Source organism: Vigna umbellata, chromosome 8 (assembly GCF_029865625.1).
Source record: "Vigna umbellata cultivar VRB3 chromosome 8, Vumbellata_1.0, whole genome shotgun sequence".
Classification (NCBI taxonomy): domain Eukaryota; kingdom Viridiplantae; phylum Streptophyta; class Magnoliopsida; order Fabales; family Fabaceae; genus Vigna; species Vigna umbellata.
In genome coordinates this window covers 7697297-7716552 of record NC_142172.1, presented here as the reverse complement: position 1 = coordinate 7716552, position 19256 = coordinate 7697297, and the positions used below count along the sequence as shown (strand labels likewise).

The window sequence follows — 19256 nt, the reverse complement described above, 5'->3', positions numbered from 1 at the left end:
TGTGTTGTCATCATAATAAACATAGTTATCAATGAGATTGTGGGTTCAGTTAAACTAGTGCTCTCCCTATCAACAATCTCAACAATTCTTTTACATATTTTATTACTTCTGAAGATGAAAAACTTTATCTACAATTATCGAACTTGATCATATTGCATAATATGTTCAATTTTTTTGTTCGGAGTTATACAATATAATGAATTAAACACTGAAATTGATAAGTGACATATATTTACAATTTATGGTGATACATTTAAATATTTTCCATGATCCTTCCAATATATGCAATACATAGATTACCTTTCTTTTTTATTTTCTTACAAAAAAAGTTATAAAATTTGTGTAAGAACCTAAAAAATAGAATATTAGAGTTGGTAGGTGTGTTAAAATAATGAGACCAAATATTATAAAATTTAAAAATAAATTGATTAAATAAATAGAATTTCTTAAATTTGTCTCATTATCTTAAATATTCACATTCTCTCTAAAATATTATTCTCTTGAACTCTCTACAATCTCTCTAAGAGTTCTAACTCCTCGATCATCTGTTTGACGATAAGAAGGTGTTTAGATGATCACGGCGATAAGGTCTACCTATCCATTTGATCAATTTTTGGTTTAGAGCAAGTAAATTTTGATTCATTTTTCTCTCTCGTTCTTAGTTTGAGATCAAGCATTGTAATCCTGTCTCATATGATTCATGATTTCTTTTCCTAATTCTTGGTCCACCTAAGGTCCTAAGGAATCTTCCTGCCTCCAATTTGGTATTCTGTAGGTGTTTCTATAGTTCCTTATACTCTAACCAAGGATTCGACGTTTTTAGAGCTCTTTAGTTTCGTTGCGAGGTAAGGGAAGCTAGACCTTGTTTTAGTTTATGTTTGTGGTGTTAAATTAGTGTATATATATATATATATATATATATATATATATATATATATAATATGATGAATTAAATGTAATTGTGATAGTATTCTTGATGTTGAGATAATGATACTTGATAGAATGATGTTTGTATACTTGGAATTGTGTTATTATGATGTTTGATATATTAATGTATTATATGAATTGTTTTAATATCTAGCTTACCCTTTTGTTTCTGATTTTGTTGTATGTTCTTTGTTTCTTTTCTTGATTATGATCGTCCGGTGGGTGTGAACAAAGGGTGATGGGGTCTCTCTTGAGCAGACGTTAGATGAAGGATGATCGTCCGGTGGGTGTGAACAAAGGGTGATGGGGTCTCTCTTGAGCAGACGTTAGATGAAGGAGCCGTAAATGTTTAGTATTTTAGTTAGTTGTTTTGTACATAGTTTTGATTAGTTAAATGTATATAAAGTTGACTTTATAGTTATGTTAGATGACTGTATATAACTTTAGATTTCCTGTCTTGTTAATTGTTCTTGTTTTATTGAATGCGTGATGACTATTATATAGTTTTATATTATATTTTGGGATGTTACATTTTGGTATAAGAGCAGTTCTTTCCTTAGGAATCTTGTAGGTTATGAGTGTACTATGTTTCTGTTGTGTACTAAAAGTTATGTCTAATTAGTATCTCTATTTCTTTGAGTTGGACTGATGGCTTTTTCTCTATGCAAGTAGAAGATGACACCTAGGCCTCTTCCTCCCCCACTCACAAATCCTGATGAATCGGATCTTATGAGGATGATTGAATCCGTTATAGGGGCAATGTAGCAACATAATTCCTTCTTGGTTCAGCTGAACACGGTGGCCTTGCAGCAGTTGGATGCTGCTAGGTTGTCAAATGAGACATCCCAAAGGCAATATGTTGAGTTGATGAGCAGTGAATGAATTACAACTGGATCATCTTTTTCTTCTTCCACTCAACTTGAGGAGTGGAGTCTTAAGAGGTTTCTACAACACCACCCGACCAAGTTTTATGGCAAAGTTAGTCTAGATCAGGAAGATTAGTGGTTCCGAGATATGGAGAGGATTTATAATGCTAAGAGGTGCCCAAAGGAGAATAGGTTGGCCTACATTGAGTATTTACTGACTGGTGAGGCTAGCCATTGGTGGAGCAACATGAGATCCTTGTTAGAGAGCAGTGATACTCAGATTACTTGGGAGTTGTTCAAGAAGAAGTTTTACACTGAGTACTTTCTTGATAATGTGTGGTTTGCTAAAGAGGTTGAGTTTCTTCAGTTGGTGCAGGGTGGTATGTCGTTTTCTGAGTATGCTGACAGGTTTAAACATCTTATCCGATTCCACACATTAGCCATGGATGAGGAGTGGCGATGTAGAAAGTTTGAGAATGGTTTAAGAGGTGACATCAAGTTGTTGGTTGATGGCTTATGTATTAAGGAGTTTCCTGCTTTGGTAGAGAGAGAGCAAGAGTGCTTGAGAAGCTAAGAAAGAGGTGGAGAGTGTTAACTCATTGGCAAGTGTACCAAATCGTTTTAAGTAATAAACCGGTAAGACCGGATATCATATCCCAAGAGACTCGTATGACACTTTACAATCGTATAATTACCTAACTAATTTAGACTAACGAATGATTTCATTTAATGTGATTTCGGTGCAATAAAAATAAAAATAATACATAAGTTGCAAATTGAACTTTTTGGGTTCAAAACACTTGGAAATGAAATGATTAAAGATGATATGGAATGGAAATGTTGGAGAATGATTTTACCTACTACACTCTCATGCAAATGCATATTACTACTTCTTCATTAATTGCTCATGTCAACCTACTAAGTTACTCAAACCCAATCCCTTGGTAGAGAGAGCCTAGACTTACTCATTAAACTCCAATCCCTTGGAAACCTAACAGGTTCATCTGCATTAATAAATGAGGTTTAAGACAACTAAAGGTCCAAGTTCTATTCCTAGATACAATTTCCTTTAGGTATTTAGTCTAGTTCACGGTTCACCCAATATTTCCCAACATTAAGCAAACCAAAGAATCATGTTATGGTTGATCAAGTCACAATAAGCTTTAAGCAAAGGAAATAAACAATAGCAATCAATGAAAGAAACTTGTATTCATTCAAAACAAGTGCATTTATAAGAGAGTTTCATAGTTACATAATTCCCTAACAAAATGAACTTAGCTCTCCATTGTCATGGAGAGCTTGAGCTTACAATGGATGAAAATGGAAGAGATGGAGACCCAAGGAAGATGAATGGAGAGCTCCCACTGTCGCCCAAAACTAGCTCCCAGAGGTCCAAAATGGTGTTTTCGTGCTTCAGCCGCCAAGAAGATCGCACCCTCATTGCATGGTAGCTTTAAATAGGTCTAGGGTGCCACATCAGCAAGTGTCGCGCTAAACCCCCCCCCCCTTCTGGGGTGCCCGGGCGTAAAAGTTGCGCATAGAGTTGCACGAAGATTGGCGCTCAGCCCCTTTCTAGGGTGCCCGGGCGTGAGTTGCGCACCAAATGGGGCTCAGCCCCCCTTTTTGGGGCGCGCAAGCATGAAAATTGTCTTCATGAGTCCTCTAATCACTTGCTTTTGCAGCTTTTCCTAGGTTCTAGCTCTTTATGGTTTTTATGCTCTTCCAATGCACACAATTTGCCTACAAAATTGAGGGAATTAGTGATGAAAATCCCTAAGTGTAACCTAAACTAAACTTATTCACAAAGTTAGATAAAAGAGAGGATTATGCAGGTTTCAAGCTTCAAGATAGTTTATTTGGTATAAAAATGCACCACAGATAATGGTAAGAATTACCGTTATTAGAGAGTCAGCAAGCCAGTCGTGGAGGGTTGGTAGGCCATTTGGGTCCAAGAGCAGTTTTAGTGCTAGGGGGACACCATACTCTAGGCCTCCTTCTCATGGGTCTAGGGGTTCTCCTCTCCGTAGTTAGTTCAACCAAGCCAGGCGAGTTAGTCGGGGAGTTTGAGATGTTATATTTGTGAAGGGTCGCATCTACAGTCAACTTGTTCACAGATGGTTGGGTTCAAGAAGTGCAACATCTGCAAGAGAGAGGGGCACTACACTAAAGATTATCCTACGGTTAGGAGGATAGGTTCACAGTCACATCAAGCGAGTCGATCTCATCTGAGGGGAGGTGTCAGACCTCAAGCTTCGAGCAGAGTGTTTGCTTTATCTGTGTCAAAGGCAGCCAGTTCAGGTAACCTTATTATTGATCACTATTTGTTGCATGGTAGGAGTTGTTGTGTTTTGTATGATTCTGCACCGATACACTCTTTTTTGTCATAAGCTTGTGTACATAAGTTGGGGTTGTCAGTCTGTGAACTATAGTATGACCTGGTTGTGTCTACTTCAGCTTCCGGGTTGGGTAGGATGTCTCCAGTGTGTGCTAGATGTTTTGTGATTGTTGAGGGGCGTCAATTTAAGGTAAATCTCATATGCTTACCTCTACAAGGATTGGAGGTGATCTTAACGATGGATTGACTATCTATCAATCGCATTCTCATAAATTGTGGTGAGAAAAAATTGTTGTTTCTTGATGTATAGGAGTCTATGTTGTTGTGTTCGGGGCAGGTATGTCAAAAGTTAAGTGAAGGGTCGTGTTGCTTTCTAGTGTTAACTAATATGGAGGTTGAGCAGAGTGGACAGAGTTTAGATCACTCAACTATGAGTGATTTCTTGGTTGTGTTTCCTGAGGAAGTGTCGAGGTTGCCTTCTCAAAGGGAGGTTGAGTTCTCTATTGATCTAGTGTCAGGTTTAGGGCCAGTATCAATAACTCCTTATAGGATGGCTCTTGCAAAGTTAGTAGAGCTTAAAAAGTAGATAGAACATTTGCTTAAAAAGCATTTTATTAGGCTGAGTGTCTCGCCATGGGGTGCGTCAGTGTTGTTAGTAAAGAAGAAGGATGGTAGCTTTAGGTTGTGTATGGACTTGAGGCAGCTGAATAAGTTGACCATCAAGAACAAATATTTGTTGCCCAGAATAGATGAATTAATTGGTCAACTACATGGAGTTGCGATGTTTTCCAAGATAAATCTAAGGTCGGGTTACCATCAGATTCTAGTTAAGGCAGGTGATGAGTAGAAGACTACCTTCAGGTCTAGATATGGGCATTATGAGTATGTGGTCATGCCTTTTAGTGTGACTAGCGCTATAACTATATTCATGGACTATATGAGCAAAATCTCCAGGTCATTCTTAGATAATTTTGTCGTAGTCTTTATATATGACATTCTTATCTACTCCAAACCTCGTGAGGAACACGTTAATCACTAGGGGTGTTGAGAGAGAAGCAATTATATGCCAAGTTTTCCAAGTGCGAGTTTTGGATGAAGGAAGTGTAGTTTCTAAGACATGTGATCTCAGTTGGTGGTATATCAGTAGATCTGGTGGTTGTTTTTTCCTTGAAGATTTAGAGGCACTATCTATATGGTGCACAGTTTCAAGTGTTAAGTGATCATAAGAGTTTGAAGTATCTTTTTTATCAGAAGAAACTAAACATGAGGCAGAGGAGATTGATGGATTTCTTGAAGGAATTTGAGTTTGATCTTCTTTACCAGCTAGGGAGGGCGAATGTAGTAGCAAACGCGTTGAGTAGGAATACAATTCATGTATCTGCTTTGATGGTCCAAGAGTTGGAGCTAATAGAGAAGTTTAGATATATAAGACTACTGGTGGAGCTTGAGTCAGATTGTATCAAATGCAGTAATGTGGTGGTTTCAAGTGATCTGCTAGGTCGTATCATAGAGAAACAATTATCAGATGTCGAGCTGCAGATATCAGTAAGTTTGTTGGGTACAGATCAGGGCAGAGAGTTTGCTTTGGGGATTGATGGTATCTTGAGATTCAGAGGCATAGTCTGTGTTCTTGATGATGTTGAGCTGAAGAGATTGATCCTTGAGGAAGGACATCAAAGTCGTTTTAACATGCATCCTAGCATGACTAAAATGTATCAGAACCTCAAGGAGTCTTTCTAGTGGTTTGGGATGGGAAAGGATATAACACAATTTGTTTCTTCATGTTTGACCTGTCAAAGAGTTAAGGTGGAGCATCAACGACCTGGTGGTTTGTTGCAGCAGTTGGAGGTCCCTAAGTGGAAATGAGATAACATAGCCATGGACTTTGTTAGAGGTCATGATGTTATTTGGTCAGTAATGGACCGATTAACCAAGATTGCTCATTTCTTGGCAGTGAATCTGGGGATGTCTATGGTGAAGCTTGCATAGTTGTATATCAGAGAGATAGTGAGGCTGCATGGGGTACTATCGAGCATTGTGTTAGATAATGATCCACGATTTACATCCAAGTTTTGGCACTCTCTACAGAGTCAGTTGAGCAGCAGGTTACAGATGAGCTCTACATATCATCCTCAGACAGATAGTCAGTTTGAGAGAACGATCCAATTACTAGATAATTTTCTGAGGACGCGTGTATTGAATCATTTGGGAGTCTGGGATGAAGTGTTTTCGTTGGTGGAGTTCACCTACAATAATAGTTTTCAATCTAGCATTGGTATGACACTGTGTGAAGCATTGTGTGGTAGAAGATGTCAAACGCCTCTATGTTGGTTTTAGGAGGGTGAAGCAATGTTGGTTGGGCCAGAGTTGATTCAACAAACCACGAAGAAAGTGAAACTTATACAGGAGAGGATGAAGGCATCTCAAAGTAGGTAGAAATCCTATGCTGATCAAAGACGTAGACCGCTTGAGTTTGTAGTTAGGGACCATGTCTTCCTTCGAGTGACTCCTACTACATGTGTAGGTAGAGCCTTTCTTTCTAGAAAGTTGTTTCCTAGGTTCATTAGTCCTTATCATATCTTAAGGCGAGTAGGGTTAGTGGCTTATGAGATAGCTATTCCTCCCCAATTGTCGAACCTTAATCTAGTTTTTCATGTTTCATAGTTTAAGAAGTATGCGTCAAACCCCTCTCATGTGTTTGAAGTGGAGGATGTGCAAGTCACAGATGATCTTACAATGGATGTTCAACCTGATGAAAACAAAGCACCTTATAGGAAAGACCATCAGTCTAGTAAAAGTTGTCAAGGATAGAAGGATATGTGACTCTACGTGGGAGTTAGAAGGAGTCTTGAGAGAGTCCTATCCTCACCTGTTCTTTGGTAAGTTTAATTTTCGAGATCGAAAATTTTTGTTATTGGGAAGAATATAAGAACCAAGAAAATAGAATATTAGAGTTGGTATGTGTGTTATAAAATTTAAAACTAAGTTGGTTAAATAAATAAAATTTCTTAAACTCGTCTCATTATCTTAAACACTCCTCTTCTCTCTAAAACATTATTCTCTTGAACTCTCTACAATCTCTCTAAAAGTTCTAACTCCTCGATCATTTGTTTGACGATCAAGAGGGGTCTAGATGATCACGATGACATGGTCTACATATCCATTAGATCAATATCTAGTTTAAAGCAAGTACGTTTCAATTCCTTTTTGTCTCTCGTTCTTAGTTTGAGATCATGCATTATAATCCTTTGTCGCATGTGATTCATGATCTCTTTTCCTAATTCTTGGTCAATCAAAGGTCCTAAGGACTCTTTCCGCTTACAATTCGGTGTTGTGTAGGTGTTTCTAGAGTTCCTTGTACTCTAATTAAGGATTCAGTGTTTTTAGAGGACTTTAGTTTCGTTGCCAAGTAAGGGAAACTAGACTTTGGTTTAGATTATGTTTGTGGTGTTAAATTAGTGTGTATATAACTAGACTTTGTTTTAGATTATGTTTGTGGTGTTAAATTAGTGTGTGTGTGTGTGTGTGTATAATATGATGAATTAAATGTAATTGTGATAATATTCTTGATGTTGAGATAATGATGCTTGATAGAATGATGTTTGTATACTTGGAATTGTATGATTTTGATGTTTGATGTTGTCATGATTATGTGGGATGAAGTTGTATTGTTGTGTGAAATTGAATTCAAAGTGTTTGGAGTGAGTAATGATCTAGATCATGAGTTCTAAGCATAAAAAAAGGATTTTGATAGGTGAGTTTGAGATATAGGTTGTGGAATGAGAAAGTTATTGGTTTAGGACTATTATGTGGTCATTAAAGACTTGCTAGAGGTATTATTTGTTTGAAATCTAATATGGAACATAAAGGTAGTTCATTATTGAAGTTTTAAGGTGTTTTTAGTGAAAAATTGGGGTTTTGGGTAGTGAAATTTTGAGGTAAGGGTTGTGAGCTGTTTTGGGAAGTAAGGAGATTGATATCAAACCAATTATGACTTGTCTAGGCATTTAAAGGAGTAAAATCCGATGTAGAAGTTTTAGATTCACAATAGGGTAAGTTCTTGGGCACATTTTAGTTCAACTTTGAGGTTTGACAAGTGAAATCTTGAAACAGAAAGGTTATGAGTAAACTGAGGTATTTGGGTATGTTATCTAGTGTATTAAGACTTATCCATACTGTTAGATTTCTTATATTGAGTGGTTCAAGTGATAGAATTGAGTTTAGGCACTTTTGGAGTTGTTAAGTTGGTTTGGTACATCTAATTCCTAACCAAATGAGCAATGTAGTACTCTATTTTCATTTATAACATGTTTTCGTATCAATATTAGTGTGAAAGATTCTAAATTGATTATTTGGATATGTATAAGATGCACCAAAACTAGAAAAATCAAGTTGTTGTCAAAAACTGATAAGAATAATCGATTATCTCACTTGATAATCGATTATTCTAATTAGAATGTCATTTTTTCTTCAAAGCTCTCGAGAATAATCGATTATCACATATGATAATCGATCATTGCCGTCTAAAAATCATTTTGGCATGAATCCTTTCGAGAATAATCGATTATCAGTTGTGATAATCAAATATTAAGTTTTTTGTTACGGCGTCTTGTATGCATATTGGTGTCTTTTATTTTATACGTTATTTGTTTTCTACGGATAAAAATTGATATGGTAATGTAATGTTTGTTTAGTAATATTAATGAAAAATTTTGTGAGATTTTATGCATGAAGTTATGTGTGTATTTGAAGTATGGTTGAAAAGAGTTTCTAAGGTGAAATTCTTTGTTGGTTGTTTCAAGTATCATTAGTATAAATGCAAGTAGCTCAGTTTTGGGGGTTATCGTGACACTCAAATGATCATTCATTCTCAAGTAGAGAAGTTTGACATATGTGGTGAGAGTGACATGAGGTCTTAGTCTTGGGTGCTTCTAGTATGATTCAAGGCGTGCAACAAACTAACTTTGAGTGTGGTAGGGTGAAACTCATTGGCAATGACTTTGCAAAGCAGTAGAGGCCACCACAAGTGCACAACCCGCCATAGCTCGACATTCATTCTATGTCCGGACATTCCAGTCTAAGTCTTGACATGGTTATGATGTTTTGAGTTGATTGTTCTATGTGATTTAATTATGATGTTTGATATATTAATGTATTGTTTCAATATCTAGCTTACCCTTTGTTTGTGATTTTGTTGTATGTAATTTGTTTCTTTTCTTGGCTATGATCGTTTGGTAGGTGTGAGTAGAGGATGATGAAGTTTCTCTTGAGCATACGGTAGAGAGACGAGCCGCATATGTTTAATATTTTAATTAGTTGTTTTGTACATAACTTTGATTAGTTAATAGGTATATAAAGTTGACTTTATAATTATGTTAGATGATCGTAAATAACTTTATATTTTTTTTTCTAATTAACTGTTTTTGTTTTGAAAGTTACAACTTTGTTAACAAGAGAAGATTAATCTCAAAGTTGCATTAGTATCATAGATTATGTTCGACAAAAAAAATATTTATGTATATAATTCACCTAAATTTATCTTATAAAATTTCTCCGCTCTCTTGAAAAAATATATGAAATGCTCAATTTTTTTTATAAATCATTAATTTATTTAATAAACTTATTATTAATTTGATAATAACTAACTAAAAATTGTCAGGTTATAAAAGTCTTATAGTAAAAGTCTTATATTAAAATTACATTAAACTAATAACGAAAATTACGCATGAATCTTCTTAATAAAAAATCATTTTAATTGATTAACTAGTACTCTAAAAAAACTTGTACATTTTATTTCTTAAAATAAAACCAACATACTATGCAAATTAATTACAACTTAGTTTTCTTGAACAAATGGAACATGTTTAAGTAATGAAGTGTTATTCAGTATTTCAGCACAATAAATACTTTCTACATATTGTACTTAAAATAATAAAAGTTCGTGGAATCACAAGTTTAAAGTTGCTGACGTAGTGCAGCCAACTCACATTATTTTCTAAGAATATAATTTTCAATGAAAATTTAAAAAATATAATTTTCAATGAAAATTTAAAAAATATAATTTTCAATGAAAATTTAAAAAATATAATTTTCAATGAAAATGAAATGTGAAAAGAGAAAAAGGAAAAGTGTGTTGCTGCTCAGTGGTTGGTTTAACCCATAAACCCCGCTTTTGATTTCACCATTTCCATTTTGTATCCTTCCACAACCCAAATGCATGCCCTTCATCGATCCTCCGTGCTCTTTTCTTCGAATTTCTGAGGCATTCCTCCTTCTCTCACACTCATACATATTGTCATTCTTCTTTTCGTTATCATCAATTGTGCTTTCTTTTCTTTGTTCTATCCTTTACCACTTCATTCGTCAATTACGACTTTATGCATCTGTTTTTCTTATCAACTTATCGCCCCGAGCTTGCATGTTGTTGGTATTTTGATTCTACTAATTAGCTTTGCTATGCGGTAATTCAATCGTTCCCCATTTTGTGTATTGCCCCTTTGTGTTCTTGTTGTTGTGAGTGGCGTGTTAGTGTTTGTTGTGTTTCAGTTCTACATTTTATTAAAAATAATAATAATTTTTGAAATGGAACCAAACAAGGTTAACCGGAGAGTCAACTGAGGGTGGTACAAAGAAGAGGGTATGAAATGGAGAGTTTGAATAAGATGAAAGCAGAAGGAGTAGGAGAAAAGGATGGGAAAACATCTACGTTTTTCTGTTTTATTTTTTTATTTTAGTTTTGGATATAAATTTTGAAACTTAATTGATCTTGGACGGCAAATTAATTGCTGAGTAGTATGAAATTATTTTAAAGAAACAGGTTTTGAAACCTATAGGTGAGAAGGAACTCAAATACGCCCTAACATTTCTGTTTATTTATTTTAGGAACTGGTATTTGGAGAAAGAATTCTGGGTGAATTGCAAGTTTGAATTGTTTAGCTTCTATTTTTCCTCCGTACATTTACCAACATATCGCAACTTTGAAGTTTATACCAACAAAATCAAAATGGCCACTTGTGTATCAACAATTGTTGCACCTTCTAATACTAGAAATTCAGCAAGGGTGTTTACTGTTGGAGGAAGAAATCTGAGGGTGAATTACCCTGGGAGAGCTCGTTGCATGAAAATGTATGACCGCAGGAATGGATTTTCTGGTGGCATCCAGGTGTCGGGTTTACTTGAAGTTAAGTGTTCAGCCAATTCTCACGGGGTCAGTCCATATAATAGCCAGGGACCTTTTCTTGATTTACATCCTGAGGTGTCAATGCTTAGAGGAGAAGGGAGCAGTACAGTTAACAGCCCTAGAAAGGATAACTCACGTGAACATATATCCGAGAGCCCAGGAGCTATGTCTATTCAAAGTGATTACAATGAAGCAAAGATCAAAGTTATAGGCGTTGGAGGAGGTGGGTCTAATGCAGTCAATCGCATGATAGAGAGTTCGATGCATGGTGTGGAGTTTTGGATTATTAATACTGATGTTCAAGCCATGAGAATGTCACCTGTCTATCCTGAGAACCGTTTGCAAATTGGTCAAGAGCTTACGCGAGGTCTTGGCGCTGGTGGTAACCCCGAGACCGGAATGAATGCTGCTAAAGAAAGCAAAGAGTCTATAGAAGAGGCGGTCTATGGAGCCGATATGGTCTTTGTTACAGTAGGTTCAGCTACTTTTATTTTTTTTTTCAATTATAGCTTCTGCAAATTGAAATTGTAATTGTGTATGAATTATCTTTTTAATACTGGTCTAACTGTTGATAAAGTCAAAATATTAGGGTCAAGGACCAATCCTCCTTATTCCTTGATAAGTGGAGGCTCATTAGAGATTTTCATATCTGATGATACTTATTTGAGTTAAAAGTTGACAGCTAGAACTCGATCCCTAAGCACTTTGTCATAGCCGAACTGATCCTCCTAAAACCTTAATATATTAAATGAAAACAGATGATTTTTATATCTAACATGTTTGTAAGCTAGTAGCTCAAAATATAATATAACCAAGATAGTTAAAGGCAAAAAGGGCATAAAATTTTATTATTCTTATAATGTTGAATTTAATTTTACTTGGTACACTATAATATCAAGTAAAAACTTGGTTGTTTGGGAAATTTGTTTCAAAAGGATAGGGGTGGGGGTTTATTAGAAGTATTTACTATTCTAGTTTTTAATGATTAGCAACCTGTGGTTCTTGATATATACAGTTTGAAATCTTAAAGTATGTGAAATTTTCAAATTTGGAACAGTCTTGCTCGTAGTTCCTAAAATTGTTCTTTATTCGTGTATTTCACTGAGCTTGGAAATTGAAATTAACTTTTACAGGCTGGAATGGGTGGGGGAACTGGCACAGGTGGAGCTCCAATTATTGCCAGTATAGCAAAGTCAATGGGTGTACTGACGGTTGGTATTGTCACCACCCCTTTCTCATTTGAAGGAAGAAGGAGAGCTATTCAAGCCCAAGAAGGAATTACAGCCTTGAGAGATAGTGTGGACACACTTATAGTTATTCCAAATGACAAGCTACTAACAGCAGTTTCTCAGTCTACCCCTGTAAGTGAAGCATTCAATTTGGCAGATGATATTCTTCGACAGGGTGTTCGCGGCATATCTGATATTATTACGGTATGAAATATTGTTAGCTATCTTTCAACACTAACACTTGCATTGCTATTTTCCTTCATACATTTTGTTCCTATAAAAAAATGGATTGTAAAGAAGTAAAAGCAAAAGGGTGAATGAAAAGGGTACATTGCAACCTTATAGTTTGTTGTGCTGACATATGTTTTGCACGCTTGAGAGCTTGAATATGACATCGGACACGGATAAGATACAACAAGGTCATGAGAAATATGATAAATTTTAAAAATCACCGTTATGTCCACTACGCAACTATAATGCATCTAAAGTTAACATAAAATACTTGCCTTAAATCATTGTTATAAAATCATACACAGGTCAGTGTACACAAAATAAAATTGTCCATTTTCTCTAATTATTGTAATACTTTCAGCTGTGTTTGAATAGAAGTTTAAAAGTATAAGTAAAATGCAGCTAGGAGTATTCAAGTTCTCATGAAGTGTCTGAAATGGATACATGTTTAACATGAATATGACTTGACATGACTACTATTTTGAAGTATTTGTTTTCCTATTTATGACTACAGGGCACAAAGTTGTTTGACAGGTTGATTTAAAATTGTCAGAACTCAGACAATTATTTGTTTGAAACTTTTCCCGCATGAAATTATATCTTGATAAAACATAAACTGGCTATCCAACTGGTAGATTGTTCTGATTATATATTGGATCTGTTTGTTTGTGCTTAAAAAAAGTGATTGTAAAAAAGAAGAAAACTGTTTGTTTAGAAGCAACTAAAAAATAATAGTGTTCTGCTTCTACTTTAAAAAATAGTTTCACCCAAACTTATAAAAATTAGTAAAAAAATGACTATTTTATTAAAAAATGTACTTTCTTCTCAAAAAAATGTTTGAACATGCAGACCAATTATTCATTCATTGCCCATGGTTTAAAATTGATTATATCTTTCTGTAAAATCATTAAAAATTCATTTTCCTTACTAAATTATTGCAGATACCAGGGTTGGTGAATGTAGATTTTGCTGATGTTCGAGCTATCATGGCCAATGCTGGTTCTTCACTAATGGGGATAGGAACTGCAACTGGTATGTATGGAAACTGCAATGTGGCCTCCTAGTCTTGAACTTCTATTTGAATCATAATCATGCAAAGATTGGATCTGTAGGAGTTCTTGATCCTTTGTTTTGCTTGCAAAAAGATTGCGTAATAATTTGAACCTTCATATGTGCAATGGTCGTGTTAGCTTTTCAGAATGCATGCCAAAAGGAAAGGATTTATACAAATGATGTTATTTGAGGCATAAAATTCACTAATAAAGATTAGCGGTAGTAGTTATCCTTTAGTTGGATACCATTATACCCTAACTCATCCCATCAGCAAACAGGTAATTAAATGTCCGTATCCATTATTCACAAGTATCATTAAAGATATCCATTTAATATTTAGATTTCGTCTCAGATTTTACCTACAAATATATGTGGGTACATATTTTTTTTGTCTTTGCTAATTGCAAACACTAGTGTAATATACTAACCTATATAAATTAAGAAAATAAACCAGGTAATAATTCTGTTAGGTAAACCCCTATTAGAAGTTAGTTACAATAGGTTAATAGTTACCTGAGTCAGTTATATTTGTTTGTTATGTGAGATGGTTTGGTTAATGCACCTTGCCAATAAATAAATACGAGTATTGATGGGGAAGGATATATCTTGTCATTTGTAAGAGAATTGGGGCCTCTTGGGCATTGGTTGGGCAGATCCCCGAAGTTCTTCATGTTAAACAGATTTCCTTCTGCAATACTTTTGTTAAGTAATTTTTCTGTACCTGTTCCTTACATATTTCTAAGGTTTCTTCCTCATTTATATAACTAACTTATTTTCACAGTATATTCTATGATAATGCAAGTATATTCTGAAGATTTGTTAAGTACTCTGAATGTATCCTATCCTAACATTATGCAGTAATGGTTGATTGAATACAATTTTTTACCTTTTCTACACTACTTTCTGTTTTTCTTTTTGTAATATTAAAGTGTAACGGCATTGTGTTTCGATTTAGCCCCCTTTCTGTCATCTTGCCCACGAATTGAGTACATTCTAATATTTTGCTTCCTATCTTATTGAAATTTATTATGTGGCTTCTTTTGTGTTTAAGGAAAATCAAGGGCAAGAGATGCTGCGTTAAATGCCATCCAGTCACCTTTGCTGGATATTGGTATAGAGAGGGCAACTGGAATTGTTTGGAACATAACTGGGGGGACTGATCTGACCTTGTTTGAGGTAGATAGCTATCCCTTTGTCTCCCAATATTTGTTTCCGTTACCCATAAATTAAAATGCCCCCTCCCCTTCCTTTTTATTACTTTTATTGTTATTGTTATTGTTGTTCGCATACATTTTTCCTTTGCTCCTTTGGAATTTATATCATTTAGGACTTGGAGCTTCATGATGCTCAAAATGTAAATCTATTTTTCCTGACAGTGCCTAATTCATTGGGATGTTGTGCTGCATAATTTATTGTGATATGTAAAGGTTACCATTGATATAATATTTGGTTGAGAGCAAAATCTTGCGCTTATAAATGGGATTTTAAAAGACAATCCACCTATCTTGTTACTGTAATTACATATTCTTTTTTTCCATTGAGTATCTTTTTGAACTTGGATTTTCAATTGAGCTAATACTTGTTACATGGCCTTCATGATATGCTCTCTATTGAATTCACCATGCTCTTGCAGGCTGCTATGCGTATGGTAACCTTTTTGTATGCTTTGGCTTTTAATGTAATGATTTACAGGTAAACGCAGCAGCAGAGGTTATATATGATCTTGTAGACCCAACTGCTAATTTAATATTTGGAGCAGTAATAGATCCATCACTCACCGGTCAAGTAAGTAAAACTGTGTAAATCTGTAACATTAATAATGTGAAGTTGTAAATGATATGCCGTGATTCCACTAGAAACGAATTTCTTATGAACAACGAATTGAGAAGAGAAAGAAAATCAGGACTTTTATTGAATAGAATGAAAAGAACAAGAACTAGGAGAGCCTCTCTCCTCCAAGGGTTTCCCCTTCACAAAGAGCTAATGCTCAATCTACAAAATTAACATCCTTTCCTCTGATATCCTTCCCTATTTATATCTAACACCTCAACGTAACTAACTCATTACTAGTCTAACTGTCTTAACTAATTTTGCTTCTCCTTATATCCGACAATACATTCCTAAAATCAACCTTGTCTTCTAGGTTGGAGTGGTGGAAGCTTGATCTCATTCTCATCTTCATCACCATGATCTTCATCTACCCTTCCTGAAAGCATTGTGATACTTACCTGCCATGGGATGCGAACTCCCTGGCTACGGCATGCAAATTCAGATCTAGAGGCTTGGGTGGTGGTTGGGATGAGGCTGGATTTTGTACAACAGCCTCTGAACCTTCCACTTCTTAACACCTTTGAACACATGCACATTTTAGTATTCCTTCTCGGATACTGCACAAATTAGGGAGTTTCTTGCTTTGGAATTCAGCAAGTATCTCTGCTTCTAATTCACTACATATTTTGGACACACTCACTCACCTTCATTATCTATAGGAATGTAATGCAAATCATGGGTTGCTTCTGGTAGTCAAAAAGGATGGGAGGGGGGAGGGTTTGTTGGGGTGAGCCTTTGCTTCGTTCTCCACTGCAGCTAGGAGATTATCTTTATAAACTGGGGTCGTCTGATAGTAACTCACAAGACTTCTTTCATTTTTGTTTTCTTGTCATCTGAGTTTTGCTAGTTTGTTGGTTCTTCAATATACTTCAAGCGAAAGAGGGACTGTCTTTTTGTGCTAGATGCAAAGTTCAGTTGATTTACACTTAACAAACTCATTAGAGATACCAAGACTTTGTATTATAGTTGTCATCAAAACTGAGTTATTTGTTTGCAAAGTGTAGGCTTGCGTCTAATCTTCTATGCCTTAACATGAATTAGTCACGATATATCTCTTCAATGCTTGTGCTGCAGTCCGAGCCTTTGCTACATGTGAGATTGTATCATGATTGGTCTGTGTGAGAGAGAGGGTATTCTTGAGTTGCATCAGAGAGATCTTGAATGTCCCTAGGAAAAATATCCCACGCCTTTTTCTAAACGCAAGAACACGTCTTCAAGGATTTGAGTATTTCTTAGACAGTTGCTCAACTTGCTGCTATATAAAACAATACATAGCTAGAAGTGCAATTTCTGCCACTGGGATTTTGTTTTTTCATTTGAAACAAAACTGACTTCCTTTTCCAAATGATCTTGGTATCCTTAACTAAGGAACTATAACTCCAAGGATGAAAATTAAGATAAGTAGTTTATCTAATTGAGTTTTGTTGTGGTAATAATGGGACAAGCAGAAAAGGAAGGTGCAAAATTAGTAGAGGCCATTCCAGAGACAGAGCCACTAACATGTTTGAGGAAAGAAGGAAAAACCCTAAGCTATGAAGGGAGAGAACCTTGAGCTCTAAGGGCAACAAACCTTGAGGACAAGAAAAAAAATGTTCCTAGAAGACACCAATGAGACGAACAGTGGTGATCCTGTGTGATTCCAACATCGGAAAGGCAGGGTGTGGGACACGTGCACCTGGTGAAGAGTTGACATCGATCAGTGTGTGGTGCCAAATTGTGCAGCTTTTAGTCACGCAACCATTGGGATTGAGTCATGCTCCTTGAGACGCACCTAATTGCTAGACAAACAATGGTGGCAGACTGTGGCAACCTGCAGCAGCCAACGGCTGGAGACAGTGGACTGAGGTGGCCCAACAACAGGGTTCCTGAGATATACCAACTTGAATTTGGATGTGATTAAAAATCACTCAGGCCAAAGTTCAGCTGATATATATTTTATATATATGGAAAACGGAAGAATATATTATAAGGAAAAGATATACCCTATAACAATCAACCCTTAGACAAGGTGCATACGATAGAGCAGTTACTAAAAGCTGCACAATACAATAGCACTCCTAATTCTAACAGATCCAAACCAATGGATTTGCAATCCAACCAATTGGATCTGCCCCCACAAACGCTGCCAGCTTCCCCGCAGCCCAAAATTTGTGCTTCCTACATCTCTAACATTTGTTCTCCCTCCAACATCCATTAGATTGGACCAATTAGTTAGGATCCAAGAATTGATAAGAAAAAGAAAGGAAGATTTTTATTGAATAAAATGAGAAGAACAAAAACTGTTTAATATTGTGCTTCCTACATCTCCTGTCCTTGTCCTCCAATTTATATCTAACTAACATTTCGAGTAACTATCTCTTTAATATTCTAACTCTCTTAACTAAGTTCTCTTTTCCTTATATCCTAAAAGAACTGTTTCACATACCCAACTCCTATGTAATTTGTATCATTAGAAGCACGTATATAACCATTGTTCCTTTATAAAAAAAAGTAGTTTGATTTAATGGTCGTGTACTAACCATCGTAATTCATAGCTAATTTTAAAAAAAAGATTTTACTCTAAGTTTTCCTTTTAAGTGTATAGAGAGACTGATTAGCAATGAATTTGAATTTCTGAAATTGTAGTATAATCCTTCCATTATTTTGTGTTAATTTCAGTAAGTGAATGACCATTAGTTTTACAAAAATCACTCAACACTATTGACCATATAATACGATCATTGTGTTGAACAATGAAAAATTTGGTTTCATACAGGTCAGCATAACATTGATTGCAACTGGATTCAAGCGTCAAGAGGAGGGTGAAGGGAGGCCCCCGCAGGTATGGATCAACTGTTTCCCCCACCCTTATTCCTTCAGCCATACATTTAATTATGGTTTTCTTCCGATCACAGGCGACTCAACTCACTCAGGCAGATTCAAGCTTCGGATTTAATCGGAGATCCTCTTCTTTTAATGATGGTGGTTTGTTTGAGATACCTGAATTCCTAAAGAAGAAAGGAGGTTCACGATATCCAAGGGCTTGATATTCTTCTTCCCAATGTCTTTAATCCCTTGCACTTCTTCACCCTTAGCTATACACAACACGAAAGTTAATTACTTTCCACTTCCCATGAATGCTTTTCTTGGCATATTTGAATGAGTTCATTAGCTTGTACAGAGAATGTTTCTTTAATGCTGGGAGGTTCAACTTATATAATTTCATCTCCAATGAAACATGTATAAATAAAATGTCATGACAACTAAAACATATATTATTGTACAAACATTAATGATAAAGTTATCCAATGAAACATGTATAAATAAAATGTCATGACAACTAAAACATGTATTATTGTACGAACATTTAATGATAAAGTTAGAAAATAATTTTTAAAAATTATAAAAAAATATTCAAGTTTTAAAATATTTCAGATGTTTTTTATTTCCATTCTATAGATTCTACATATAAATATCTTTTCTATAAATTAATAAAGATTGTAATATATCGTTTAAACGAAATCGCAAAAAAAAAAAATAATAATAATTCAAATTTAAATATGTATATTTTATTTTTTAAACTTTAATATTGATTAATGTTAGATAAGATTCATTATATTAAATTA

The 19256-nt window shown here is 35.3% G+C and overlaps 3 protein-coding genes across 3 annotated transcripts; all 3 read left to right on the top strand.

Moving 5' to 3' along the window:
- Window positions 1–1941: 1941 nt before the first annotated feature.
- LOC124843012 (uncharacterized) lies at window positions 1942–2367 on the top strand. Its single transcript, XM_047319632.1, has one exon. The coding sequence runs from the start codon at window positions 1942–1944 to the stop codon at window positions 2365–2367; it is 426 nt and encodes a 141-aa protein (XP_047175588.1).
- A 3024-nt stretch (window positions 2368–5391) lies between these two features.
- Window positions 5392–5868, top strand: LOC148193955 (uncharacterized). The gene has a single exon (XM_088097060.1). The coding sequence runs from the start codon at window positions 5392–5394 to the stop codon at window positions 5866–5868; it is 477 nt and encodes a 158-aa protein (XP_087953186.1).
- Window positions 5869–10250: 4382 nt separating this feature from the next.
- Window positions 10251–18850, top strand: LOC124843010 (cell division protein FtsZ homolog 2-1, chloroplastic-like). Its single transcript, XM_047319631.2, has 8 exons — window positions 10251–10390; window positions 11011–11779; window positions 12442–12741; window positions 13710–13800; window positions 14873–14997; window positions 15514–15606; window positions 18407–18472; window positions 18546–18850. The coding sequence occupies exons 2-8, from the start codon at window positions 11132–11134 to the stop codon at window positions 18675–18677; spliced, it is 1455 nt and encodes a 484-aa protein (XP_047175587.1). The 5' UTR covers window positions 10251–10390; window positions 11011–11131; the 3' UTR covers window positions 18678–18850.
- The last annotated feature ends 406 nt before the right edge of the window (window positions 18851–19256 follow it).

Bases quoted from the DNA above. Each gene is read 5' to 3' on its own strand.
- LOC124843012 (XM_047319632.1), top strand. From the start codon at position 1,942: ATGGAGAGGATTTATAATGCTAAGAGGTGCCCAAAGGAGAATAGGTTG.
- LOC148193955 (XM_088097060.1), top strand. From the start codon at position 5,392: ATGAGGCAGAGGAGATTGATGGATTTCTTGAAGGAATTTGAGTTTGAT.
- LOC124843010 (XM_047319631.2), top strand. From the start codon at position 11,132: ATGGCCACTTGTGTATCAACAATTGTTGCACCTTCTAATACTAGAAAT. The intron at 11,780-12,441 runs GTAGGTTCAGCT...TAACTTTTACAG, and splicing joins CCGATATGGTCTTTGTTACA to GCTGGAATGGGTGGGGGAAC. The intron at 14,998-15,513 runs GTAGATAGCTAT...AATGATTTACAG, and splicing joins CTGATCTGACCTTGTTTGAG to GTAAACGCAGCAGCAGAGGT.